General features: G+C 46.4%; 1 protein-coding gene across 1 annotated transcript in view; it reads left to right on the forward strand.

Annotated features, from left to right (window-relative positions):
* Positions 1-19854, forward strand: part of TLCD3A (TLC domain containing 3A) — a 40123-nt gene extending 20269 nt beyond the window's left edge. Inside the window, exons 2-5 of the mRNA XM_032215501.1 lie at positions 5260-5343; positions 10899-11112; positions 15904-15999; positions 18218-19854. Coding sequence (XP_032071392.1) covers positions 5260-5343; positions 10899-11112; positions 15904-15999; positions 18218-18490 — 667 coding nt within the window. The 3' untranslated portion in view covers positions 18491-19854. The remainder of the gene's footprint in view (positions 1-5259; positions 5344-10898; positions 11113-15903; positions 16000-18217) is intronic.
* Positions 19855-27919: the final 8065 nt, after the last annotated feature.

Genomic DNA, 27919 nt, shown 5'->3' on the forward strand with positions numbered 1-27919 from the left:
ACTTCAGCTTGTCCAGAATGCAGCCGCGCGAGCGATTGTGGGTGCACCTCGGTACACCCTCATCACACCTATCCTCCGCGAGCTGCACTGGCTGCCCATTGGTCTCCGGATACGCTTCAAGGTGCTAGTCGTTACTTTTAAAGCCCTACATGGTATCGGACCTGGGTACTTGAGAGACCGCCTCCTGCCAATTACCTCCCAAAGACCGATCAGATCCCACAGACTAGGTCTCCTCCGAATCCCATCTGCCGGCCCATGTCGGCTGGCAACTCCCCGGGGGGAGGGCCTTCTCTGTTGCAGCTCCGGCCCTCTGGAACGACCTCCCTGTTGAGATCCGGACCCTCACCACCCTTCCGGCTTTCCGCAAAGCAATTAAGACCTGGCTGTTCCGGCAGGCCTGGGGCTGTTGAATCTCTCAGCCCCACTCAAGGATATGGCTGTTATTGTTTTTAAAATGTGTTTGTCCTTTATTTTTATTCTGTACCCCCTTCCCTCTTTGATTGTTAGCCGCCCTGAGTCTCTCGGGAATAGGGCGGCATACAAATTGAATAAATCCAATCCAATCCAAAGTCACCCAGCTGGCTTTCATGGCTAAGGCAGGACTAGAACTCACCGTCTCCTGGTGGAATAAATATCTCAGACGAGAAATGATTAAATCAGGGGGAGGGGAAATAAGGAAATATGAAAATGTAAACATACAAGCGGAAAAAGGATACGAATTGACAAATGTTAAATAGCATTTATAAGAATGCATATCTAAGAATGAATTTGAAAGGAAAAATAAAAAAACTTTTGACACAGAATCGGATGGGCAGGTATCTCAAGGCCGAAAATGGGTAATCATTAACCATTTATGGCTACAGCTGCAGCCCCAATTCATTCTCCCAAAGTCACCCAGCTGGCTTTCATGGCTAAGCCAGGACTAGAACTCACCATCTCCTGGTGTGTGGCCCAAAGTCATCCAGCTGGTTTTCATGGCTAAGGAGGGACTATAACTCAGTCTCCTAGCTTTCTAGTTTAGGCTAGCGTTGGCTTAGCCACTAGATCGATCTGGCTCTCTTCAACAGAACTGAAGGGATCTTAGAGGTCATCTAGATCTTACAATACAATACAATACAATACAATAGTAGAGCCGAGGTGGCGCAGTGGTTAAACGCAGCACTGCAGGCTACTTCAGCTGACTGCAGTTCTGCAGTTCGGCTGTTCAAATCTCACTGGCTCAGGGTTGACTCAGCCTTCCAGCCTTCCGAGGTGGGTAAAATGAGGACCCGGATTGTTGTTGGGGGCAATATGCTGACTCTGTAAACCGCTTAGAGGGGGCTGAAAGCCCTATGAAGCGGTATATAAGTCTAACTGCTATTGCTATTGCTAGTTGGAAGGGTCCTTGGAGGTCTTCTAGTCCAACCCTCTGCCTAGGCAGGAAATCCTATACCGTTTCAGACAAATGGCTATCCAACATCTCCTTAAAGACTTCCAGTGTTGGGGCAACACGTGTTTCACTTAGCGACGGGGATTTGGGGCTCCATTGTGGTTCGTAAGTCGAGGACTACCAGTAGGAGGAATGGAGCTGAATTCAAAACCCAAAAGGCATCAGGTTCCCAAATATTAAGGTCTCCTACACCACCCATTTAAGGCAGGGGTGTCCAAACTTGGGAATGTTAAGACTTGTGGACTTCAACTCCCAGAATTCCCCAGCCAGCCATGCATGGAATTCTGGGAATTGAAGTCCACAAGTCTTAAAGTTCCTAACTTTGAACACCCTTGCATTAAGGCAAATATTAGCACACTTGTGGCATTAACAGCTGCCCAGTTCATAAACCACAGATGAGGATATATCTCGATATTCCAGTTTTGTTTTTTTTCTGAATTAGACCTACCCAGAAAGAAAATTCACTTGTTTCCCTTTTCTAAGCGATCTGGACTATTAATAAACACAGCAAGGTGGGGTAGACGGAAATGTAACCCAAATATTTCATTAGGCACACATAAAAATACTCCTTCGGAACAAGAGGTTTCTACATAATTGTTTTGGGCGATGCTCCCAAAATGATATTTCCTCAGCAAGCTTTTCGCATACCGAAATTCAGGCCGGTCCTGACAAGCGGCTTTAGAGAGCCCAAAAGGTTCCGTCGCTAATCGAGACGCGCCTTTGGGTGAGTTCCGCTTCACTTTTACAACCCGCCTGGTCACGCTTGTTAAGGGAATCACTGCAGCCGTTAAATGGGTCACAGGGTTGTTAAGTGAATCCGGGTTCATCCCCCCGCCCCATTGACTTGGCTGGTCAGGAGGTCGCAAAAGGGGGATCACGCTTTTGACGCCCCCCCGCCCCCCAGGAAGTTGTGACTGTCACAGGTATGAACCCGTTGACAAGCATCCTAATGTAAACCACGCATCCACGGTCAGAAGTGTGAAAAATGGTCTTTCACATTTTTCAGTGTTGTCGTAACTTTGACTGACTGACTGACTAACTAACTAACTAACTAACTAACTAATTAACTAACTAACTAACTAACTAACTAACTAACTAACTAACTAACGTGTGTGTGTCTGGACACAGACATATGGAGGGAAGTATGCAGTGGGGTACCACAAGGATTTGTCTTAGGCCCAGTACTCTTATATACGATACGATACGATACGATACGATACGATACGATACGATACAATACAATACAATACAATACAATACAATACAATACAATAATACAATACAATACAATACAATACAATAATACAATACAATACAATACAATTATACAATACAATACAATACAATACAATACAATAGCAGAGTTGGAAGGGACCTTGGAGGTCTTCTAGTCCAACCCCCTGTCTAGGCAGGAAACCCTACACCGCTTCAGACAAATGGCTATCCAACATCTTCTTAAAGACTTCCAGTGTTGGGGCATTCAAAACTTCTGGAGGCAATTTCTGTTCCACTGATTAATTGTTCTCACTGTCAGGAAATTCCTCCTCAGTTCTAAGTTGCTTCTCTCCTTGATTAGTTTCCACCCATTGCTTCTTGTTCTGCCCTCAGGTGCCTTGGAGAATAGCTTGACTCCTTCTTCTTTGTAGCAACCCCTGAGATATTGGAAGACTGCTATCATGTCTCCCCTAGTCCTTCTTTTCATTAAACTAGACATCCCCAGTTCCTGCAACCGTTCTTCATATGTTTTAGTCTCCAGTCCCCTAATCCTCTTTCTTGCTCATCTCTGGACTCTTTCCGGAGTCTCCTCCCAGGAGAGGATCCACCATGCTATGAAATGCCTGTTTTTATCTGTGTATTGTTTTTATTGATTATAGTATGCTATCCAGAGCCGTTACTGTGAGATTGGTTGCTATATATACGTTTGAATACGTGTGTGTGTGTGTGTGTGTGTGTGTGTGATTGACTTACAACTGCGATGGAGACCAGAATTTCAGTTGTTAAGGGAGGTGTTGTTAAGTGAGCCACATCGGATTTTACAACCAGTTTTTTTGCCAACTTTCTTACGGCCCTTTTTAATGATCTCTTTTGCCATGGTTTTGGGGGCAAATCACCTGCCGTTGTTAAGTGAATCGTGCAGTTTGTTAAGCCGACATATCTTAAAGTCTGCTGTCAACATTGTGACTGACGAACCCAACCGAAGCCAGCCCCATCGAGATAATTCAATCTCTAATGCTAAACTTTATTGAGTACATCGTAATTGGCAAAGATGAGGGCAAAACCAGATCTAACTAATTCCTGGGCAAACAAGCATAATTATAGATTCTACTTCCAGCTGTTAGAGTAGGTCACATTGGCCAATGGAGTTTCTTGGTGTTTGTTGGGAGAAAGTCTGGAAAACCCCTGGAAAACCCCTGCTGAAGTTTCCCTGGTTCCCCCGGCTGGCATCTTGATGCCTGAAACCAAATTTCTATCTATCCCCACCCCCCACCCCCCAAATAGTCCGTTGGCAAGCTGAGAAGTGATAATAGTTGTAACTGCAAAAGCGTCTTTTGAAGCTTGACATCTGCTGGCTGGGGAATTCTGGGAGTTCATTTCATTTATTAAATTTATAGGCCGCCCAATCTCGGAGAACTCCGGGCGGCTTACAATGAAAGAAGAAGAAAAAAGAAAAGCAAAATAAGTTTTAAAAAAAAATAGTTTAAAATACACACACACATACGATCTAATCGGGGCTGGACCGTAACAAGTTGAAGGCCGCCCATTTTAAAGCATGGTGCATGGGGGATTCTGGGAATTAAATCCCATGCATTTTAAAGCATGCTGGCTGAGGAATTCTGGGAGCTGAAATCCACCCATCTTAAAGCATGCTGGCTGGGGGATTATGGGAATGGAAGTCTACCCCTCTTAAAGCATTCTGGCTGGGGAATTCTGGGAGTTGAAGTCCACCCATCTTAAAGCATGCTGGCTGGGGGATTCTGGGACTGGAAGTTCACTCCTCTTAAAGCATGATGGCTGGGGAATTCTGGGAATTGAAATCCACCCATCTTAAAGCATGCTGGCTGGGGGATTCTGGGAATTAAATCCCATCCATCTTAAAGCATGCTGGCTTCGGGATTCTGGGACTGGAAGTCCACTCCTCTTAAAGCATGCTGGCTGGGGGATTCTGGGACTGGAAGTTCACTCCTCTTAAAGCATGATGGCTGGGGAATTCTGGGAATTGAAATCCACCCATTTTAAAGCATGCTGGCTGGGGGATTCTGGGAATTAAATCCCATCCATCTTAAAGCATGCTGGCTTCGGGATTCTGGGACTGGAAGTCCACTCCTCTTAAAGCATGCTGGTTGGGGAATTCTGGGAATTGAAATCCACCCATCTTAAAGCATGCTGGCTGGGGGATTCTGGGACTGGAAGTCCACTCCTCTTAAAGCATGATGGCTGGGGAATTGTGGGAATTGAAATCCACCCATTTTAAAGCATGCTGGCTGGGGGATTCTGGGTATTAAATCCCATCCATCTTAAAGCATGCTGGCTGGGGGATTCTGGGAGCTGAAATCCACCCAACATAAACTTGGCAAGTTTGAAAAATACTGCTCCAGATAACTTTAGCCTGATATCCTATCTTCTCTTATCTTCTTCTTTTTCCCTTGTGAACTAAGCATAGCCAGTTCGTTTAACCCGCTCTCCGTTATCTCGATCCTCCTGTGTGTCCGTTGCAAGCTTCCGTCCAGTGGCTTCCGGAAATATTTCATATTTTTTGCCTTGTCTGTTTCTCCCTCTTCTTTCTCACTCGCATCCCTTATTCTGACTTTAATTTTGCTTTCTCCTTCCAGGCTGGTCTCTTCCATTCAAGCCATCATGGCTACCCTGTCCGGTCTAATTGTCATTTTCAGCTGCCGAGATGTGGTACACGACAGGTAATGAAAAAGAGGGGGAGGGGAACCAGGAATAGCTACCTGAAATCCTGGACTTCGGACAGGAGGCTCACCTGCCGAGATAGGAGATTCCAGAATCGGATGGGATTAGCAAAAATTGTTTAAGGATAAATCAACTAAATGTTTGGAAATATCCCCAGTTGCCAGGAACGTATTATCATATGTGGTGGATGTGTAGGGATGCAAAAAGCGATTGGGTGAAAATACAAATGTGTAAATGATACACCAACCCGCAGAGTTTAAGCCGGAGGTATTTTGATTGGGTATTCTACCAGAGAAATATAGTAAAGAAGATTTATATTTGACTGTACAAATAATAACAGCAGCTAGAATTGTATTTGCACAAAATTGGAAAGCAGATAAAATCCCATCGGAAGAGGAGGTAATGAAGATGTTAGATTGTGCAGAAATGCACAGGTTGACATTGAGAATAAAGGACAAAGAGGAATCAGTGTGCTACAAGACATGGGGGCGATTTTATAAGTGGCTTCAAAAAAGATATAAATAGAAAGAAAAAGGAACAAAACATGAAATAAATATCTCAGACGACAAATGATTAAATTAGAGGGGGGGGGAAATAAGAAAATATGAAAACGTAAACATACAGGCGGAAAAATGATATGAATTGACAAATGTTAAATAGCAATTATAAGAATGTACCATATTTTTCAGAGTATAAGACGCACCCTTTTTCCTCAAAAAAGAGGCTGAAAATCCCTACCTACCTACGGTATCTCTCTCTCTCCCTCTCTATCCCTCTATCTACCTACCTACTTTTTAAAAAAAACCTGCCTCTTCAAAATCTTGGTGCATCCTATACTCCGGTGCGTCTTATACTCCGAAAAATACAGGTATATCTAAGAATGAATTTGAAAGGAAAAATAAAAAAACTTTTGACATAGAATCGGATGGGATTTCAGAGAGTTGGCAGGGCGACACCAGGCACCCTCAAGGCCGAAAATGGGCAATCATTAACCATTTACGGCTACAGCTGCAGCCCCAATTTCAAAACGCCTTTCCTTGGAAAAATAGTCCTCGATGTTTTCGACCACGATTGAGCCCACAACATCCGTCGTTTAAGTGTGACAATCACCAGTTGACTTTTCCCCCCCTTCTTCACGACCTTTCCCGCCACGGTTGTTTAAGCGAATCACTGCAGGGGTTGTGTGAGCCGCACAGTTGTGAAGTGAATACAGCTTCCCCGTTGATTTGGCTCGTCTGAAGGTCGCCAGAGTCGATCGCGTGACCCCCGGAGGACCACCACTGCCACCGTCGTAATTATGAGTCAGTGGCTAAGCGCCTGAATTTAGATCACTTGCCCATGGGGCTCTCTATCATCTATCCCTATCTATCTATCTATCTATCTATCTATCTATCTATCTATCTATCTATCTATCTATCTATCTATCTATCTATCTATCTATCTATCTATCTATCTATCTATCTCTATCCCTATCTCTCTCTCTATCATCTATCCATCTCTATCAATCAATCTATCTATCTATCTATCTATCTATCTATCTATCTATCTATCTATCTATCTATCTATCTATCTATCATATATTACATCTACCTCCCTCCCTATCTCTCCCTATCTGTCTTATATCTATCTGTCTCTGTCTGTCTGTCTGAATATCTATCTATTTATCTATCTATCTATCTATCTATCTATCTATCTATCTATCTATCTATCTATCTATCCGTCTCTATCTATCCCTATCTCTCTCTATCATCTATCCCTATCTATCTATCTATCTATCTATCTATCTATCTATCTATCTATCTATCCATCTATCTATCTATCTATCTATCTCTATCCCTATCTCTCTCTCTCTCATCTGTCCATCTCTATCAACCAACCTATCTATCTATCTATCTATCTATCTATCTATCTATCTATCTATCTATCTATCTATCTATCCATCCATCCATCCATCCATCCATCCATCCATCTATATCTATCCCTATCTCTCTCTCTATCATCTATCCATCTCAATCTATCTATCTATCTATCTTATCTATCTATCTATCTATCTATCTATCTATCTATCTATCTATCTATCTATCTCTACCTACCTCCCTATCTCTCCCTATCTCTCCCTATCTGTCTTCTCTCTCTCTCTCTCTCTCTCTCTCTCTTTATCTATCTATCTATCTATCTATCTATCTATCTATCTATCTAATCTAGCTATCAATCTGTATCTATCATCTACCTGTATCTATCATTTATCTATCCCTATCTCTCTCTCTCCCTCCCTCCCTATCTCTCCCTATCTGTCAGTCTGTCAGTCTGTCTGTCTGTCTGTTTGTTTATCTATCTATCTATCTATCTATCTATCTATCTATCTATCTATCTATCTATCTATCTATCTATCTATCTATCTATCTATCTATTACATCTACCTCCCTCATCTCTCCGTATCTGTCTTATCTCTCTCTCTCTCATCTATCTATCCCTATATCTCTCTCTACCTACCTCCCTATCTCTCCCTATCTGTCTTCTATCTATCTATCTATCTATCTATCTATCTATCTATCTATCCATCCATCCATCCATCCATCCATCCATCCATCCATCCATCCATCTATCAATCAAACTTGTACAACATTAAATAAATTACAGAAGAAAACATTGAAATGACAAGTTATTAAATTTAAAAATTCAGTTTAGTTTGTATACCCTGAAAAGAGTGCAGCAAGGAGCAACAAAGAAGATTAGGGGACTGGAGGCTAAAACATACAAAGAACAATTGCAGGAATTGGGGATGTCTAGTTTAATGAAAAGAAGGACCAGGAGAGACAGGATAGCAGTCTTCCAATATCTCAGGGGCTGTGACAATGAGGAGGGGTTTGATCTATTCTCCGAAGCCCCTGAAGTCAGGACAAAAAACAATGGATGGAAACTAATGAAGGAGAGAAGTAACCTGGAATTAAGGAGAAACTTCCTGACAGTGAGAACAATTAACCAGTGAAACCAACAAGAAGTTATGGGTGCTCCATCACTGGAGGATTTTAAGAATAGACTGGACAACCATTTGTCTGAAATGGCATAGGATGTTGGGCTAAAAGACCCCCATGGTCCCTTCCAGTTCTGTTATTCTGACCTGCATGCAGTTTGCTTTGTTTTGCTAGCAAATGTAAACCTTTTTTTCTGACACGAACAATACACACATTTTGTGCATCGCTCACAAAAAAGCTACGTTCTCTGTGTGTGGAGTCCATGAGAGGCTTCTGGAAGAGCTTTCTGAGGGCAGCAGGCAGAGAGCATCAAGGAAGGAGCCTGCGATGAACACAGGTTCATACCTGTGACAGTCACAGCTTCCTGGGGAGGGGGGGCGTCAAAAGCGTGATCCCCCTTTTGCGACCTCCTGACCAGCCAAGTCAATGGGGCAGGGGGATGAACACGGATTCACTTAACAACCCTGTGACCCATTTAACGGCTGCAGTGATTCCCTTAACAAGCGTGATCAGGCGGGTCGTAAAAGTGAAGCGGAACTCACCCAAAGGCGCGTCTCGATTAGCGACGGAACCTTTGGGGCTCTCTAAAGCCGCTTGTCAGGACCGGCCTGAATTTCGGTATGCGAAAAGCTTGCCGAGGAAATATCGTTTTGGGAGCATCGCCCAAAGCAATTATGTAGAAACCTCTTGTTCCGAAGGAGAATTTTTGTGTGTGCCTAATGAAATATTTGGGTTACATTTCCGTCTACCCCACCTTGCTGTGTTTATTAATAGTCCAGATCGCTTAGAAAAGGGAAACAAGTGAATTTTGTTCCTGGGTAGGTCTAATTCAGAAAAAAACAAAACTGGAATATCGAGATATATCCTCATCTGTGGTTTATGAACTGGGCAGCTGTTAATGCCACAAGTGTGCTAATATTTGCCTTAATGCAAGGGTGTTCAAAGTTAGGAACTTTAAGACTTGTGGACTTCAATTCCCAGAATTCCATGCATGGCTGGCTGGGGAATTCTGGGAGTTGAAGTCCACAAGTCTTAACGTTCCCAAGTTTGGACACCCCTGCCTTAAATGGGTGGTGTAGGAGACCTTAATATTTGGGAACCTGATACCTTTTGGGTTTTGAATTCAGCTCCATTCCTCCTACCGGTAGTCCTTGACTTACGAACCACAACGGAGCCCCAAATCCCCGTCGCTAAGTGAAACACGTGTTGCTAAGGGAAACCCTTCTGCCCCATTTTATGACTTTTCAAAGTTAACGACTGTTGCAATGATCAAAAATTCAGACGCTTGGCAAACGGCTCATATTTATGACGGTCGCAGTCTCCTGGGGTGACGACGTGACCCCCTTTTGCGAACTTCGGGCAGGAGACGTCAATGGGGAAGCCGGATTTGCTTAAGAACCCTGCCACTAACTTAACAACGGCAGTGATTCACATAACAGCTTGGGCAAGCATGGTCCTAAAGTAAGGCAAAAATCACTTAACTGCCTTGCTTACCAACAGTAATTCGGGGCTCAATTGTCATAAGCTGAGGACTACCTGTAAAAGAATAAATAATACTACGTCAACAGACTGGCAGGAATGGGGAATTATGGTCCCTTTGTGACTTGTGGACTTCAACTCCCAGAATTCCTGAGCCAGTATTAAGATGGATGACTCAGGAATTCTGGGAGTTGAAGTCCACAAGTCACAAAAGGGCCATCACTCTTCATGCTGGCTCAGGAATTCTGGGAATTGAAGTCCACATGTCATAAAAAGGTGCATTTTTCCTCATGCTGGCTCAGGAATTCTGGGAATTGAAGTCCACATGTAATAAAAAGGTGCATTTTTCCTCATGCTGGCTCAGGAATTCTGGGAATTGAAGTCCACATGTAATAAAAAGGTGCATTTTTCCTCATGCTGGCTCAGGAATTCTGGGAATTGAAGTCCACAAGTCATAAAAAAGGGCATTTTTCCCCATGCTGGCTCAGGAATTCTGGGAGTTGAAGTCCACAAGTCATAAAAAGGGGCATTTTCCCCATGCTGGCTCAGGAATTCTGGGAAGTCATAAAAAGGGGCATTTTTCCTCATGCTGGCTCAGGAATTCTAGGAATTGAAGTCCACAAGTCATAAAAAGGGGCATTTTTCCCCATGCTGGCTCAGGAATTCTGGGAATTGAAGTCCACAAGTCATAAAAAGGGGCATTTTCGCCGATGCTGGCTCAGGAATTCTGGGAGTTGAAGTCCACAAGTGATAAAAAGGGGCATTTTTCCCCATGCTGGCTCAGGAATTCTGGGAGTTGAAGTCCACAAGTCATAAAAAGGGGCATTTTTCCCCATGCTGGCTCAGGAATTCTGGGAGTTGAAGTCCACAAGTCATAAAAAGGGGCATTTTTCCCCATGCTGGTTCAGGAATTCTGGGAGTTGAAGTCCACAAGTCATAAAAGGGCCCATCGTTCCCCTCCCTTCCTCTATGGGTTAATATATATAAACCCTAGACAGAACTTAGTCATTGTATGTTACATTACATGTATGAACGACATATAAGGAGCGTGTGACTTGACCCAATCTAGTCGCTCTTAACGTTCTTCTCTCCCGTAACAGGCACTGGCTCGCCAGGGAATATATCTGGATTGTGGTGTCATACATGACCTATGATATCTACGTCATGTATCTTTCCCACTGGCACAAGAATCAAGACAAAGGGACGTCCAACGGGAAGGACTCCTGGGATAACCTCCGAAGCTTCCTCCAGAAGGAAAGGCTGATGGTCACCCATCACCTCTTCATCCTCCTCGTTTTAACGCCGGTCGCTGTGGTGAGGCACATCTCCTGAGGGTGGAAAGGGTGGTCAAGCTATAAGCCTGATGTTGGTCAGGCCATCCATGTTATTGTGAGGGACGTCAATGGAAAACCACGTGATTCCTAGTTGTTGTTGTTTTTTTAAAAAAAAAACTGAAAGTCCTCGACTTGCGACCACCACTGAGCCCCAAATTTCTGTTGTTAAATGAGAGATTTGTTAAGTGACCTTTTGCCAATTTTTATGACTTTTCTTGCCACAGTTCTTAAGTGAGTCACTGAAGCTAAGTTAGTAACTAAGTTAGTTAAGTTAGTTAACTAAGTTAGTTAAGTTAGTTAACTAAGTTAGTTAAGTTAGTTAACTAAGTTGGTTAAGTTAGTTAACTAAGTTAGTTAAGTTAGTTAACTAAGTTAGTTAAGTGAATCTGGCTTCCCCCCTGACTCTGTTTGTCAGAAGGTCGCAAAAGGGGATCACCTGACCCCAGGACACTGCAACCGTCATAAATACGAGTCCGTTGCCAAGCACCTGAATTTTGATCATGTGACCATGGGGAGGCCGTCATTGTCTTAAAGTGTGAAAAACGGTCATAAGTCACTTTTTTCCATGCTGTTGTAACTTCAAATGTTCACTAAATGAACTGTTGTAAGTCGAGGACTACCTGCGGAGCCAGTCCTCGACTTACGACCGCAATTGCCACTGGGATTTTGATCACTAAGTGACGTGGTCGTTAAGCGAGTCGTCACGTGATCCGTTTTTCCCATGATTCTTTTGCCATGGTCGCGGACATATTGCACAGTGGTTAAGAGCCGAGGTGGCGCAGTGGTTAGGGTGCAGTACTGCAGGCTACTTCAGCTGACTGTTATCTGCAGTTCAGCGGTTCAAATCTCACCGGCTCAAGGTTGACTCAGCCTTCCATCCTTCCGAGGTGGGTGAAATGAGGACCCAGACTGTGGGGGCGATAGGCTGACTCTGTAAACCGCTTAGAGAGGGCTGAAAGCCCTATGAAGCGGTATATAAGTCTAACTGCTACTGCTATTAAGCGAATCCGACTTTTCTCATTGACTTTGCTTGTTGGGAGGTCGCAAAAGGGGATCCAGGGACACCCACCACCACCACCCCGGGGACACTGCGACCGTCATAAATATGGAGCCAGTTGCCAAGCATTTGAATTTTGATCATATGACTGTGGGGATGCTACAGTGGTTGATAAGTGTGAAAAATAGTCGTAAGTTATGTTTTTCAGTGCCGTTGTAATTTCGAACCAGAAGTGGTTTCAGCCGGTTCGGAGCGGTTCGCACGAACCGGTTGCGCCAACAGTCGGTTGATCCCGCCTACCCGCCCTATCCTGTCCTTTATTTCTAGCTTATCTCAATTACGTGCCACAACTGATCCCCCCTCCCTCGCTGTTCTACTTACCGTTGCTGACTTGGAAAGTAAGCAGCTGAGTTTCTAAGTGCCCCATTTTCACTGCTGAGCGCAAGTATTTTAGGCACGTGCATCCGGGTTGGTATTCAGCAGGTTCTGAAGAACCGGTAGTATTTAGTATTTAATAAATTTATAGGCCGCCCAATCCCGAAGGACTCAGGGCGGCTTACAGAAAACACATTTAAAAAATAATAATAAAGAATTGAAAAAAACAGAGAAAAACAGATTAATAGCAGTAGACTTATATACCGCTTCATAGGGCTTTCAGCCCTCTCTAAGCGGTTTACAGAGAGTCAGCATATTGCCCCCAACAATCTGGGTCCTCATTTTACCCACCTCGGAAGGATGGAAGGCTGAGTCAACCCTGAGCCGGTGAGATTTGAACCGCTGAACTGCTGATCTAGCAGTAGCCTGCAGTGCTGCATTTAACCACTGCGCCACCTTGGCTCAAAAGCCACATCATGCACTCAATCTGGTCGGGGCTGGACCTCAATCATGGGGTCAACAGCCCCAGGCCTGCCGGAATAGCCAGGTTTTGATAGCCTTTCGGAAGACCATGAGAGTGGCCAGGGTCCGGATCTCTGGGGGTAGTTCATTCCATAGGGTTGGAGCGGCTACAGAGAAGGCCCTCCCCTGGGGAGCCGCCAGCCGACATTGTCTGGTTGACGGCACCTGGAGAAGGCCCACCTTGTGCGAACTTAGCAGCCGTTGGGAGGTATGCGGCAGAAGACGGTCTCGCAGATATCCGGGTCCTAGGCCATGTAGGGCTTTAAAGATAATAACCAGCACCTTGAATCGCGTTCGGAGACTGATAGGAAGCCAGTGCAGCTCGCGGAGGATAGGTGTAACATGGGTGTATCTTGGTACACCCAGTATCGCTAGGTAGCGGAAATTTTGAGTAGCTCGGAGAACCGGCAAATAGTACCTCTGGTTGGCCCCCTTCCCATCTATTTTCTTCCTCCCAGATTCCAGCTGATTGGCAGAAAATTGAGGTTTTACAGTATCCTTCCCCCGCCATGCCCACCAAGCCATGCCACGCCCCCAAAAGCCACACCCACAGAACTGGTAATAAAAAAAATTTTGAATCCCACCACGGTGTGCACGTGCGAAGCATGCACACCCCAAACCGGCTGTTAAACCAACAGCATCTGGTTTAGCACCCCGCCACTGATTCGAACGGTTTGCTAAATGAATGGTTGCAAGTCGAGGACTGCCTGCAGTGCATTGAAGCTGTAAAATGAATTAATTTACTTAAATGAAAACGAATAAATCCTTAAAATCCTTTAAAAACTCCAGTACGAGATCAATACGAGATCAGACAACGCCTGGATGAAGAGATGTTTGCAAAAGCTCCTGTTTTAAATGCTCGAGAAATGTGGCCCAACCATTTTTTCTAATGGGCAGGCAGACATTCCACCTGTGAAGTCTGCGTTCTCCCAATGGAATCAAAGCCATGTCCAGTTTGCCTTTTATTTATTGTGTGTGTGTGGGGGGGGAGTTGTGTAAACTTCTGCTAAATCAAAGCCAGCCCTCCCTCCTCGCACTGGTGGCAGACAGACAGAGAGGAGTTTGGGGAGGAACCTGGGCCAGTCCTGGAGTCTGGGAAGGCTCGGAGGAGGGCTCCGTGTCGGAGGCAGAGAGGGGGCCAGGGCCGTCTGGCAGTTATCAGCTGCCTTCGGAGTCAGACAGCAGTGGGGCAGAAGAACAGCTGGAGCCAGTTCCCGATGTGCGCATGCACAGAGCTGCCAGAGGAAGGGAACAGCTAAGGAACAAGGGCAGACTCGGGAGTAAGGCCACAGGTGGACGGTGAATGGCCCCTCCCATAGGGAATAAAGAGGAGCGAAAGGGGAGTGGAGTTTGCAGGAGACAATGAGTTCCATTCATTAGGGTGAAGATCCATTCCTGACTCCTTGCCAAGTAATTGCTGCTACAGCGTGGCGTTTAGAAGATATCGGCCTGGCAGCTCTCCAAGCCCGATAAAGGTCTGTGGTTGTGAAATCTCTTGAAAGACTGTTGGCCGGGACTTTGCTGGAGAGGAATTCACTTTAAAACTAACTAAAGGGGGTTTTATCAGGACGAGGAGTCGGCTTCATGATCTTGGGAAGGTCAGAACACGCGTGCCCAAATCTCGGGGCTCCTCAATAAGACGATATTGTCTCATTTCTGGGTATTTCAAGATCCGACATGTAATCCTGGTTTGACCTTGGTTTCGCATTGATCCCGCAGCCAAAATGAGCCCCCTTCCTTTTGCTGCGAAGGTTGTGGCTCGAAGGCTGCAAAATAGCTGTGGGCGCCTGTGGGTGGGTATGCGGGCACATGGGGCCAGGGAACCCCAATATGGCTGACGGGCCTTGAAGCTGCATCCCATCCATGGCGCTAAAACAGGGCTGTCAATCTTGTGGCCCGCGGGCCGGATGCGTCACGCGCTGGCCACGCCCACGCCCACGCCCACGCCCAGTTTAATGAAGAGGGGAAAAGTCCCGATAGGTCATGTGATGCCGTGAGTTTGACACTCCTGCTCTAAAGCATCCTTTTCCCCTGGATCCTCCTTCCCTCCTTCCCTTCCTCTCCCTCTCTCTGTCTCTCTCTCGCTTCCCCCTCTCTCTTCCACACTCTTCCCCTCTTTCTCTCTCCCTTCCTCTATCCCTCTCCCTCCCTCTCTCACCCACTCCCTCCCTCTTTCTCTTTCCCTCCCTCTCCCTCCCTTTCTCTCTCTTTCTGACTCTGTCTCTGTCTCTCTCTTGCTTCTCCCTCTCTCTTCCACTCTTCCTCTCTCCCTCCCTCTCTCACCCCCTCCATCCCTTTCTCTTTCCCTCCCTCTCCCTCTCTCTGTCTCTCTCTTGCTTTCCCCTCTCTCTTCCACACTCTTCTTCTCTCCCTCTCCCTTCCTCTCCCTCCCTCTCTCACCCCTCCCTCCCTCTCCTTCTCTCTGTCTCTCTCTCGCTTCCCCCTCTCTTCCACACTCTTCCTCTCTTTCTCTCTCCCTCTCTCCCCCCTCCCTCTCTCCCCCTCTCCCTCCCTCTCTCACCCCCTCCCTCTTTCTCTTTCCCTCCCTCTTCCTCTCCCTCCTTTTCTCTCTCCCCCACACTTCCTCTCTTTCTCTCCCTCCTCTCTCTTCTTCTCTCCCTCCCCCTTCCTATTTTTCTACCTCCCTTTCTCCCCCTCTTCCTCTCTCTCTCCCCCTCTTCCTCTTTTCCTCTTCTTCCCTCTGTCCCTCTCCCATTCCCTCCCTCTCTTTCTCCCTCCCTCTTTCCCTCCTCCTCTCTCCCTTTCTCCCTCACTCTTCCTCTCTCTCACCACCTCTCCCTCCCCCTCTCTTCCTCTTTCTCTCTCTCCCACTGCCTCCCTCCCTCCCGCCCGTCCTCCCTCTCTCTTTCTCTACAGCATCTGCGGGGTGAACTCGGAGACTTTTTCGTGGGCTGCATCTACACTGCCGAGCTGAGCACCCCATTCGTATCCCTGGGGAAGATCCTGATGCAGGTAAATATTTCAGACCCAGGAGCTTCATATCTTTTTTTAATTATTATTATTACTATTATTATTAACTTTAGATGCCACCCATCTCACCTCGCAAAGCGACTCTGGGCGGCTTTCAATTAAAACGCTAAACCCTGCTAGTCCTTAACGTTCCGCCCCAAATTTCCTTTGCTAAGCAAGGCAGCTGTTAAGCAAGTTTCGCCCCTTTTTTGCCAGCGTTGTTAAGCGAATTGCTGTGTTTGTTAAATGAGTTATGCAGCCTGTCAGCGTTTGCAGCATCGATCACATCCAGAAAACACACACAGGAAACTGATTCAGCAGGAATTCATTAACTTCTCTTTATATCAGTGACGTGCGGTCAGCTTTATGGCTGGTGAGGCACTTTTTAGACTTGCGGACTTCAACTCCCAGAATTCCACAGCCAGGCATGCTCAGTTCCGATTTAAAGCGACAGCATTTTCCCCCCTTGCAAAATAAGTTTTCCCATTCTTTTTCTTCTCCCTCCCCCTCCTTCCTCCCTCTCTCCCTCCCTCCCTCACTCTCAAACAAACACAGAAGTTGGATTGGACATATTTTCCAAAGGCTTGAAAGCAGCTCCTCTGCCATACCCCCCCTTCCCCTGCTGCCTTCCGGTCAAACTTTTTGAATTCCTTCCCCCTCCCCACACACACACCTTTTGCCAGCTGTTTCAGAGACGATTTCAACTCTGCTTCTGCCTGCCCTGCCCTGCCCTCCCCTCATGAAAGGCCAGAGCTCTGTCAGACTGAGCTAGTTGCTCCCAGAGAACTCTAAAAAGCCTCTAAAAATGCCCTCTACAGGAGGCGAGAGAACACGTGCCTCATCTGCATAAGGAATTCTTCGCATTTTAACCCTTGGTTATCTCTTAAAAGGTGAAAAATTCCTTATGCACAGGAGGCCCCTATTTCTCTGGCCTTCTCCTATGGTTAACACAAAGCACTGTTCCAAGTCACTGTGAATCTGGTAGCAACTACCTTGGCTTTAATTATTTTTAAAAAATTCTTTAAAATTCTTTCCTTTTCCTCATGACTGGTGAGGCCACGCCTCCCCTGCCTCTAGTGACTGCACGTCCCTGCTTTATATGTTATATTATATCTTTATATAATGTGTTATATTATATATATAACACATGAAGTAAATATACAATACCAAAATAGATTTTTCCAACGTGATAGTAAATCGAAGCAAACACAGGCAGAGGACAGAACAGTTTCAGTTTCGGTTCAGAGCAGCAGACTAGTTTAGAGCTCAACTGCAGAGCTAAGCCACGCCCAGGCTCCTTGCTGTCTCCTTGTTGCTCACACAGCAAATACCATTTCAGTTTCCAAACAGCCCTCATTGGCTGACTTAGTTGCTGTGCCTATTCATTGGCTGACCTTGTTGCCATGTCTTCCAGGTCATGAAGTCTCATACACTGACCCAGTCGTTAAGGGGACCTGGCTTACCCCATTGGCCTTGCTTGTCAGAAGCTAGCTGGGAACGTTACAGATGCTGATTATGTAACAGCTGCCGTGGTTGGCTTAGCTACTGTGGCAAAAAATGGTCATAAAATGAGGCGCACCTCACTTAACAGCCTCACTTCACAATGTATATTTTGGGCTCAATTATGGTCATAAGTCGAGGACAATCCATGGTAGGATTTCGGAAGCCCTCTAAAGGTAGTCCTTGACTTACAGAAGTTCACTTAGTGACCATTTGAACTTACAACGACACTGAAAAAGTGACTTATGACCATTGCTGTGGTTGGTTACGTGATCAAAATTCAGATGCAACTGACTCATATTTATGACGGTCGCAGTGTCCCGGGTTCATGTGATTCTCTTTTGCGACCTTCCGACAAGCAAAATCAACAGGGAAGTCAGATTCACTGAACAACCTTGTTTCTAACTTAACCACCACAGTGATTCACTTAACAACTCTGGCAGAAAAGGTTGTAAAATGGGACAAAACTGACTTCGCATCTGCTGGCCAGGCAACATAAATTTTGGGTGTCGTAAGTCGAGGACTACCTTTACGAAGGCTTAAAAGGAAGCAAGTCAGAACACAAATCATACAGAGATGTAGCAGGCACCCTCCTGCCCCATGCGGGAATTAAAGAAGCAACTGCGGGAATCACTCCCAGCCTTTATCTTATTTGTGGGCCAGCCGTTGTCTGTCCTTTAACCTTCTCAACGTTTTCTTTTGGGGGGGGGGGCGTTGACAGCTGAAAATGCAAGATTCCATCCTGCATAAGATCAACGGAATCCTCATCTTGGTTACGTTCTTCATCTGCCGGATCCTCCTTTTCCCGTACATGTACTGGGCTTATGGGCGACAGACGAACTTGCCCATCTACGAGGTGCCCTTCCGCATCCCTCTGCATTGCAACGTGGCCAACGCCTTCCTGATCGCGCCCCAGATCTACTGGTTTACTCTCATCTGCCGCAAAGCGATGAGGCTCTACAGCAGTTCGCCAGCTCCGGATCGAACGCGATAGCAAAACAAAAACAAAAAACACCTCAACGTCCCCTTTGGAAGCAACATTCCTTACTTTTCTGGACTGAGGGATTTGCGGGGGTGGGGGTGAGGGAGGCGCCACTGCGGAACCGACTGCTGTTCTTCCCAGCCGAGATGGAGGTGAATCACCTCCGCAGAGGTGCCTTCGTGGTCACCAAACCACTACGAGCCTTGAGGTTGTATGCTTCTGAAGCTCCCCGTATCCGTGCCCACTGACTGCAGCGGTGTTCCAGATGTGTTCCAGATGTTGAAAGTGGAACCTGGGACCCCGGAGGCCATGAGAATCCTGCAAATCTCTTCTTTTGCCCCAAAATCTTCAGTTGGCGGTTTAGGGCAACGAGATTAGATAACACCGCACAGACTGGTTTGTACGTCCTTCTTTGATTATCCCTCATCTGAGCGTGCCCTGATCTTTTTCGTTTCCTCACCTCGAAAAAAATGTCTACCTTCTACAACAGGGGTGTCAAACTGGCGGCCACGACTACCCCAGCTCCGTGAAGGGAAAAAAATGTCACGAAGCCTCACGTGACAGCAACATGACGCGATGAGTTTGACGCCCGTGTTCTAAACCTTCTTCGATATGTTGTTTGTTGCGCCAGTTTGCTGCTGGTAAAATACGGATAGCCTTATTTGGATCTCTTGAAGGATGCCTTGATTTCACCAAAAATGCCGAGGGATTGCTGCTGGAAAATTTTAGCCTCCCTTTTGTTTTTTTGTTAAAAATACATCTCAACATTCTTGTGCTTCTCGTTCCTACGGATAGTCATGCTTAGCAAAAAAAAAAACACAACAGAAACTGGAGAGAATTGGGACCTCCCTTGTCCCAAATCGTGGAAAGATTCTCACTTCGAACAGACAACATTGCATTTTTTTTGCACATTCCAAGTGTCCTTTCGATGCACAGGATGGAAAACTTGGCCGACGTCAAGGTCATTTCGGAACAGGTGCCAACTTTTGAGGCGGATAACCGGATCGTGATTCAAGAAGAAAAGGTTCAAGAAGAGAATTTTTGGTGCTCCGTGTGTGTGACACACGTAAAAATCAGTGAGGCTTCAACAAGTGGCATTCCCATCTTGATTTTTTTCTGACTTTGCAGCTATTAGCAGAGAAAGGAAGGGAAATTGAGAGAGTGATCTGAAGTGAAGATGAAGTTGCTGAGGATGGAACGAACTGGCTGTTCAGATCTGGACAGGTTCTCGTAAGATTCTATTCTGACCTGTCTCCCAAACATAACAAACCCTCTATAATTAAATCAACTATTCCTTTATTAAGAGCACCAGTAGCCCACAGAAGGCTATCAGTGGCTGACCGGCAGGGAGATGAATAAATTGTCTACCACACCTATTCATCTCTGCTCCCTGCCTTTTATCCCCAGAGCTAGGGTGGGGCTTCGCTAGCAGTGGCTCTTCCATCCCAAGGACCAGCCCATAGATTCCCACTGCTCTCCTCTCCTCTGCCTTCTGCGTATCTCTACGGCCAGCACTGGACCCAGCTGTTCCTCCTCTTCCTCATCAGCCACCTCCAGACCTGGAGGCTGTTGACTCTCCATCTTAGGGCTGATGGCAAATTGGCCATGAAAAAAATCCTTTTTTCCATTCATCTTTGGAAAGACAACACGTTTTCCCCAAAATATGACCTACTCCAAAAGTAAGCCCTAGCTTGGTTTTTTTTACATGTGCGCCCAAAATAGGCCCTAATTAAGACCATGCCCACTCCAGGGTGCACAGCAGTGGTGGGTTCATACTGGTTCGGACCGGTTCAGCTGAACCGGTAGTGGTTTGGTGGCCTGGGTCCCTGGAACTGGCAGTGATCCAGGCCTGCCATGCCCCCAAACTGGTTCTCTGGGTGGCGCCATAGGCGTCACCATGTTGCATGCGCAGAACTATTTTCATTGCACAAATTTAATTTCCACCCCTTTTTTAACGTTTCGCGCATGCACAGAACTATTTTCATTGCACAAATATAATTCCCCCCCTTTTTTTTAATGTTTTGCACATGCGCAGACATACAGCGGGGCAAAAAAGTATTTAGTCAGCCACCAATTGTGCAAGTTCTCCCACTTAAAAAGATGAGAGAGGCCTGTAGTTGACATCATAGGTCGACCTCAACTATGAGAGACAAAATGAGAAAACAAATCCAGACAATCACACTGTCTGATTTGGAAAGAGTTTTTTTTGCAAATGATGGTGGAAAACAAGTATTTGGTCAATATCAAAAGTTCATCTCAATACTTTGTTATATATCCTTTGTTGGCAATGACAGAGGTCAAACGTTTTTTGTAAGTCTTCACAAGGTTGACACACACTGTTGCTGGTATGTTGGCCCATTCCTCCATGCAGATCTCCTCTAGAGCAGTGATGTTTTGGGGCTGTCATTGGGCAACACGGACTTTCAACTCCCTCCAAAGGTTTTCTACGGGGTTGAGATCTGGAGACTGGCTAGGCCACTCCGGGACCTTGAAAATGCTTCTTACGAAGCCACTCCTTCGTTGCCCGGGCGGTGTGTTTGGGATCATTGTCCTGGTGAAATTGAATTGAATTTTATTATTTGTATGCCGCCCTTCTCCAGGAGGGACTCAGGGCGGTGAACAACTCAAAAGCAATAGCAATAGCAATAGCAGTTAGACTTATATACTGCTTCATAGGGCTTTCAGCCCTCTCTAAGCGGTTTACAGAGTCAGCATATCGCCCCCAACAATCTGGGTCCTCATTTCACCCACCTCGGAAGGATGGAAGGCTGAGTCAACCCTGAGCCGGTGAGATTAGAACCGCTGAACTGCAGATAACAGCCAGCTGAAGTGGCCTGCAGTACTGCACCCTAACCACTGTGCCACCTCGGGGAAAAGGGGAACATAGAACAGAATACAAGTGATTAAAACAGGCAAGAATCACACAACCACACAAGTCGAGAGGGGAGGGGAACTCATCAACCCCAGGCTTGCCGGCAAAGCCAGGTTTTGACGGCTTTTCGGAAGGCCTGGAGAGAGGTGAGGGTCCAAATCCCTGCGGGGAGTTCGTTCCAGAGGGCCGGAGCTGCCACAGAGAAGGCCCTCCCCCGGGTAGTAGCCAGGTGGCATTGGCTGGTAGACGGAATCCGGAGGACGCCAACCCTGTGTGATCTAATGGGTCTTTGGGAGGTAATTGGCAGCAGGCGGTCTCTCAAGTACCCAGCCACGTTTCATCTTCAATGCCCTTGCTGATGGAAGGAGGTTTGCACTCAAAATCTCACGATACATGGCCCCATTCATTCTTTCCTGTACACGGATCAGTCGTCCGGGTCCCTTTGCAGAGAAACAGCCCCAAAGCATGACGTTGCCACCTCCGTCCTTCACAATAGGTATGGTGTTCTTTGGATGCAACTCAGCATTCTCTCTCCTCCAAACACGACGAGCTGTGTTTCTACCAAACAGTTCTACTTTGGTTTCATCTGACCATATGACATTCTCCCAATCCTCTTCTGGATCGTCCAAACGCTCTCTAGCAAACTTCGGACGGGCCCGGACATGTACTGGCTTAACACGTCAGGCACTGCAGGATCTGAGTCCGTGGCGCCGTAGTGTGTTACTGATAGTAGCCTTTGTTACGTTGGTCCCAGCTCTCTGCAGGTCATTCACTAGATCCCTCCGGGGGGTTCTGGGATTTTTGCTCACCGTTCTTGTGATCATTTTGACCCCACGGGGTGAGATCTTGCGTGGAGCCCCAGATCGAGGGAGGTTATCCGTGGTCTTGTATGTCTTCCATTTTCTAATTATTGCTCCCACAGTTGATTTCTTCACGCTAAGCTGCTTGCCTATTGCAGATTCAGTCTTCCCAGCCTGATGCAGATCTACAATTTTGTTTCTGGTGTCCTTCGACAGCTCTTTGGTTTTCACCATAGTGGAGTTTGGAGTGTGACTGTTTGAGGTTGTGGACAGGTGTCTTTTATACTGCTAACAAGTTCAAACAGGTGCCATTAATACAGGTAATGAGTGGAGGAGGACAGAGGAGCCTCTTAAAGAAGAAGTTACAGGTCTGTGAGAGCCAGAAAATCTTGCTTGTTTGAAGGTGACCAAATACTTATTTTCCACCATAATTTGCAAAACAATTCTTTCCAAATCAGACAGTGTGATTGTTTGGATTTGTTTTCTCATTTTGTCTCTCATAGTTGAGGTCGACCTATGATGTCAATTACAGGCCTCTCCAATCTTTTTAAGTGGGAGAACTTGCACAATTGGTGGCTGACTAAATACTTTTTTGCCCCACTGTATTTATGTGCAAATGCACACACACACACGTGGAAAACTGCACACCCACCAGTAATTGCCAGCAGCAACCCACTCCTGGTGCACAGGTAAAAATTACGCTAGGGTGCGGATGGTGGTGGTGGGGGGTTGAAGCTGCCCTACTTCTTGCCTTCGGATAGTTGTGGCCAGGCCTCGCACACCTCGGCCCATTTCTTCTGCAGCTGTTCCCTGCATCTCGTGATGATGTCAACACCAGAATCTCCGATCCGGAGTGGTGTTACCATCTGCAGAGGCCCTCAGGAAAATCTTTCTGGCCTTGCCGGGCAACGAAGTTCTTGAAGGCCTCTGATAGTCAAAAAGAAGACTGGGGCAAGGCGCACACGTGAGGTGAGTCCGTGGATGACATCCGCGCCCCGGAAATAAGACCTGGTGCCTTTTTTTATGGCAAGACAATATAAAACAGGGTCAGGGCTGGGTTACGACAGGCATTACCGCCAGTACGGTTGTTTGTGAGCCCCGCGCAGTGGTGGGTTCCGTATTCCGTATGCGGCGCGCGCATGCATTGTACTTGCCTGTGATGCTTCCACAAGCCTCCGTGACATACCAGCTGCTCGGCGGAGTGTTGCACAGGCGCTGTACGCTCCATGCTCGTGCACGGAAGCGCCAAAGGCTTAAAGCACAGGTAAGGAGCTCGGGCGGGTGGGTGGGTCCTCTGGAACACCGGAATGGTACCCAGTGCTCCGGGCAGGCTCTCGTACGCCCGTACTGGGGCGTGCCGCCTGCAACCCAGTACTGGGCCCGCGAGCTTATAGCAATAGCAATAGCAGTTAGACTTATATAGGGCTTTCAGCCCTCTCTAAGCGGTTTACAGAGTCAGCATATCGCCCCCAACAACAATCCGGGTCCTCATTTCACCCACCTCGGAAGGACGGAAGGCTGAGTCAACCCTGAGCCGGTGAGATTTGAACCGCCGAACTGCAGATAGCAGTCAGCTGAAGTGGCCTGCAGTACTGCACTCTAACTACTGCGCCACCTCGGCTCTTGCTTCGCACGCATGTGCAGTGCAATTACAATTGTTCTGCGCATGTGAAGAACTGAAAAACAAGATGGCGGTGCATATGGCGCTGCCTGGAGAACCGGTTCGGGGGCGTGGCAGGCTTGGGTCGCTGCCGGTTCCAGTGACTCAGGCCGCCAAACCACTTTGGTACGAACCGGTACGAACCGATAGGAACCCACCACTGGGACAGGGTCTTATTTTCATGGAAACACAATGGGGCACTGCTCCCTTAAGGTCGTGGTTTTGGGGCAGGGGAGAATACAGAAATATTTTCCAAACATGGAAACAAATTGATAGGATTTGAGGAAGCCGAAACATTCGCCTGGTTATTTGCTACTACCGATAATCCTCAACTTAATGATAATTCATTTAGTGATCCTTCTATGTTACAACGGCGCCGAAAAAAGTGACCGTTTTTCACACCGCAGCGTCCTCGTGCTCACATGATCAAAATTCAGACTTTTGGCGACTGACTCATATTTATGACGGGGTCGCGTTTGGTCCTCTTTGGTGAACGTCAGACCAACAATGAGGGAACCAGATTCACTTAACAACCTCCATTCCTAACTTAACAACGGCAGCGATTCACTGGACAACCGTGGGAGGAAAGGTCGTAAAATGGGGGAAAACTCACTTAACCACTGTCTCGCTGAACAGCGGGAATTTGGGGCTTTATTGTGGTTGTAAGACAAAGACTTAACCTGTGTACAGTTCCATCTACGCTGCTGGAAATGTTTGAAAAAGTGGTGTTTTGAGTCGGGGGGCATTTGAATATTTACAGGCTGTCTCAGGCCTAAATTTTGAGCTCGAAATGTGTCCGATTAAAACAATTTTTGTCCCTAGCTTGTGTCTATCACAACCATCTTTAAACCAGCGTTTCTCATTCTCAGCCATCTTAAGATGGGTGGACTTCAACTCCCAGAATTCCCCAGCTAACCGGCTGGGGCATGCTGGGAGTTGAAGTCCACCCATCTTAAAAGTTGCTGAGATCGAGAAATGTTGTAGTCTGAGGGGGAAAAAAAAATCTACGTGGAGGTTGCCTTCCCTAATTCCATCTCTTGCTTAACTTATTTTGCCCATCCAGGGAACAAGCAGATGCTGGAACCAGGTTAAATCCTGGCTTGAATGAATGAAGTTCCCCCGCAAGAGCATTTTTTCCCCCGTGTCAAAGCACACAGTGCTATCACCGTACAATTTTTGTTATAACCCCCCCAAAATGCAATGTAGAATATACTAGTATGTTCACACATTAATTCATGATGGAGAAGAGATGAGTTTAAACACTGTTTTGCTCCTACCCTTGTTAAAATTTTGAACATGAGATGAAGCACCAAGTACGAGCTACAGGCACTCTTCATCCTCTCTCCCTTTCTTTCTTTCTTTCTTTCTTTCTTTCTTTCTTTCTTTCTTTCTTTCTTCCCTTCCCTTCCCTTCCCTTCCCTTCCCTTCCTCTCCCCTTCCTTCCTCCATGTCCTGCTCCCCTTTCTTTCCTCCACTTCCTTCTCTTGTTCCTTCTCCTTTTTCTCCATGCCTCTCCTGCTCCTTCCTTCCCTTCTCCCCTCCCTCCCTTCGTTCTCTCGTTCCTTCCTCCTTTCCTCCCTGTTGCTTTCTCCTTCCTCCTCCTCTTCCTTACTTCCCCTCCTTTTCCTTTCTCTCTCCTTTCTTCCTTCTTCTCATTTTTTCATTCTACTCTTTCCTTCTGCTTCTGTAGTAATGGAAATTTTGGGTTTAGTTGTAAGTCAATAACGCCTCTGCTACCACCCCCTCCTGCCCTTCTTTCCCTTCCTTCCCTCCCCTTTCTTTCTATTCCTTCCCTGTTCTTTCCTCCCTCTTTTCTTCCTTTCTTTCCCTTCTCTGTCCTTTTCTCTTTCATCTCACTTTTTTATCTTCCATTCCTCCTTCCTTTTTCCTTCCCTTGTTTTCCTCCCTCTTTTCTTCCTTCCCTTTCTTTCTCCCTTCTCCTTTCCTCCCCCTTTTCTATCTTCCATTCCTCCCTCCCTTTTCCTTCCCTTCCCATTTTCCTCCCTCTTTTTTTCCTTTCTTCCCTTCTCCTCCTTTCCTCTTCCCTTTCCTCCACTTTTCTATCTTCCATTCCACTCTCCCTTTTCCTTCCCTTCCTTTTTCCTCTCTTTTCTTCCTTCCCTTCTCCCTTCTCCGTCCTTTCCTCTTTCCTCCAACTTTTCTATCTTCCACTCCTCCCTCCCTTTTTCTTTCTTCTGTTTTCCTCCCTTTTTTCTTCCTTTCCTTTCCATCCCTTCTCCTTCCTTTCCTCCCACTTTTCTTCCTTCCCTTCTCCCTCCTTTCCTCCTTCCTCCCACTTTTCTATCTTCCATTCCTCCCTCTCTTCCTTCCTTCTGTTTTCCTCCCTCTTTTCTTCCTTCCCTTTCCGTCCCTTCTCCTCCCTTTCCTCTTTCCTTTCTCCCACTTTTCTATCTTCTATTCCTCCCTCTCTTCCTTCCTTCTGTTTTCCTCCCTCTTTTCTTCCTTCCCTTTCCGTCCCTTCTCCTCCCTTTCCTCTTTCCTTTCCTCCCACTTTTCTATCTTCCATTCCTCCCTCTTTTCCTTTCTTTCCTCTTCCTTCCCTTTCCTCTCCTTTCTTTTTTCTTCTCCTCCTCCTTCCTCCCTCCCCTCCTTCTCTTCCTCCTTTCTCCTTTGATGACCATCTGCTGGGAGGCTTCGTGCTTCCTTGGCCAGTTATTGGACAACAGGAAACAAACTGCTGGAAGAAACAAGCCGAGGGGTGTAATCTGACAGGGCATAACTTCTGTTGTTCTTAAAATGGATGTTTTTGTCGTAACGCCCCCTGGCGAACGCTCCTGTGTCTGCTGTATTTATTTTCCTCTTCCTGTGATGGGTGTACAACTCGTTGTTGTTGTTGTTGTTGAAAGCAAACTCGACCTGTTTATGCTTTCAGTGTATCACAAAAGCCCCATTTAAGAGTGCAGTTTAACCATGTTTAAAGTGGTGGGAACAATTTAAAGGTGGGGAAGACTAAAAGGTAATAACTTAGAAGAATTAATCTCTAATGCCATTAACGGGTCTTCACATCCCTGAAGAAGATTGAGAAAAATTGAGGAAGGTGAAAAGTGTGTGTGTGTGGGGGGGTTTTGAGTGGCTCGGTTTTCTTGCAGACGTTTCATTACCAAACTAGGTAACATCATCAGTGCTGCAAGGAAGGATGTGTTTTTGACCCTTTTGGGTCAAAATATGGGGGGGGGGAAATGTGGGGAAAAAATGTGACCATTTGATTAAAAAAAAAAAACACCATTGGTCAGTTCCGATGTCTGAAATCATTTGGAGTGACTTGCCAAGGCACACAACAAGTTTGCGTTGATATTACATTGGCCGGGTATCAGGTAATTAATGCAAAAAATTGTGAGTTCAGATTCTGCCTTAGCTATGAAAGCTGGCTGGGTGACTTGGGGCCAATGAGCAAGAGACGGTGAGTTCTAGTCTCGTCTTAGGCATGAAAACCAGCTGGGGACTTTATAAGCCACTTCTTCTCTCTCAGACCAGCCTACCTCACAGGGTTGTTGTGGGGCAAAAAGGAGGAGGAAGGAAATTATGTATGTTCACCATCTTGATTTCTGACTTAGCTATGAAAGGTAGCTGGGTGTCTTTAGGCCAATCACCAAGAGACAGTGAATTCTAGTCCCACTTGAGGCATGAAAACTGGGTGACTTTTAGCCAATCACCAGCAGATGGTGAGTTCTAGTCCCGCCTTAGGGCATGGAAACTGGGTGACTGTCAGCCAATCACCAGCAGAGGTTGAGTTCTAGTCCCGCCTTAGCGCATGGAAACTGGGTGACTTTCAGCCAATCACCAGCAGAGGGTGAGTTCTAGTCCTGCCTTAGGTATGAAAACTGGGTGACTTTCAGCCAATCACCAGCAGAGGGTGAGTTCTAGTCCCGCCTTAGCGCATGGAAACTGGGTGACTTTCAGCCAATCACCAGCAGAGGTTGAGTTCTAGTCCCGCCTTAGCGCATGGAAACTGGGTGACTTTCAGCCAATCACCAGCAGAGGGTGAGTTCTAGTCCTGCCAGGTATGAAAACTGGGTGACTTTCAGCCAATCACCAGCAGAGGGTGAGTTCTAGTTCTGCCTTAGGGCATGGAAACTGGGTGACTTTCA

Source organism: Thamnophis elegans, chromosome 4 (assembly GCF_009769535.1).
Source record: "Thamnophis elegans isolate rThaEle1 chromosome 4, rThaEle1.pri, whole genome shotgun sequence".
Classification (NCBI taxonomy): domain Eukaryota; kingdom Metazoa; phylum Chordata; class Lepidosauria; order Squamata; family Colubridae; genus Thamnophis; species Thamnophis elegans.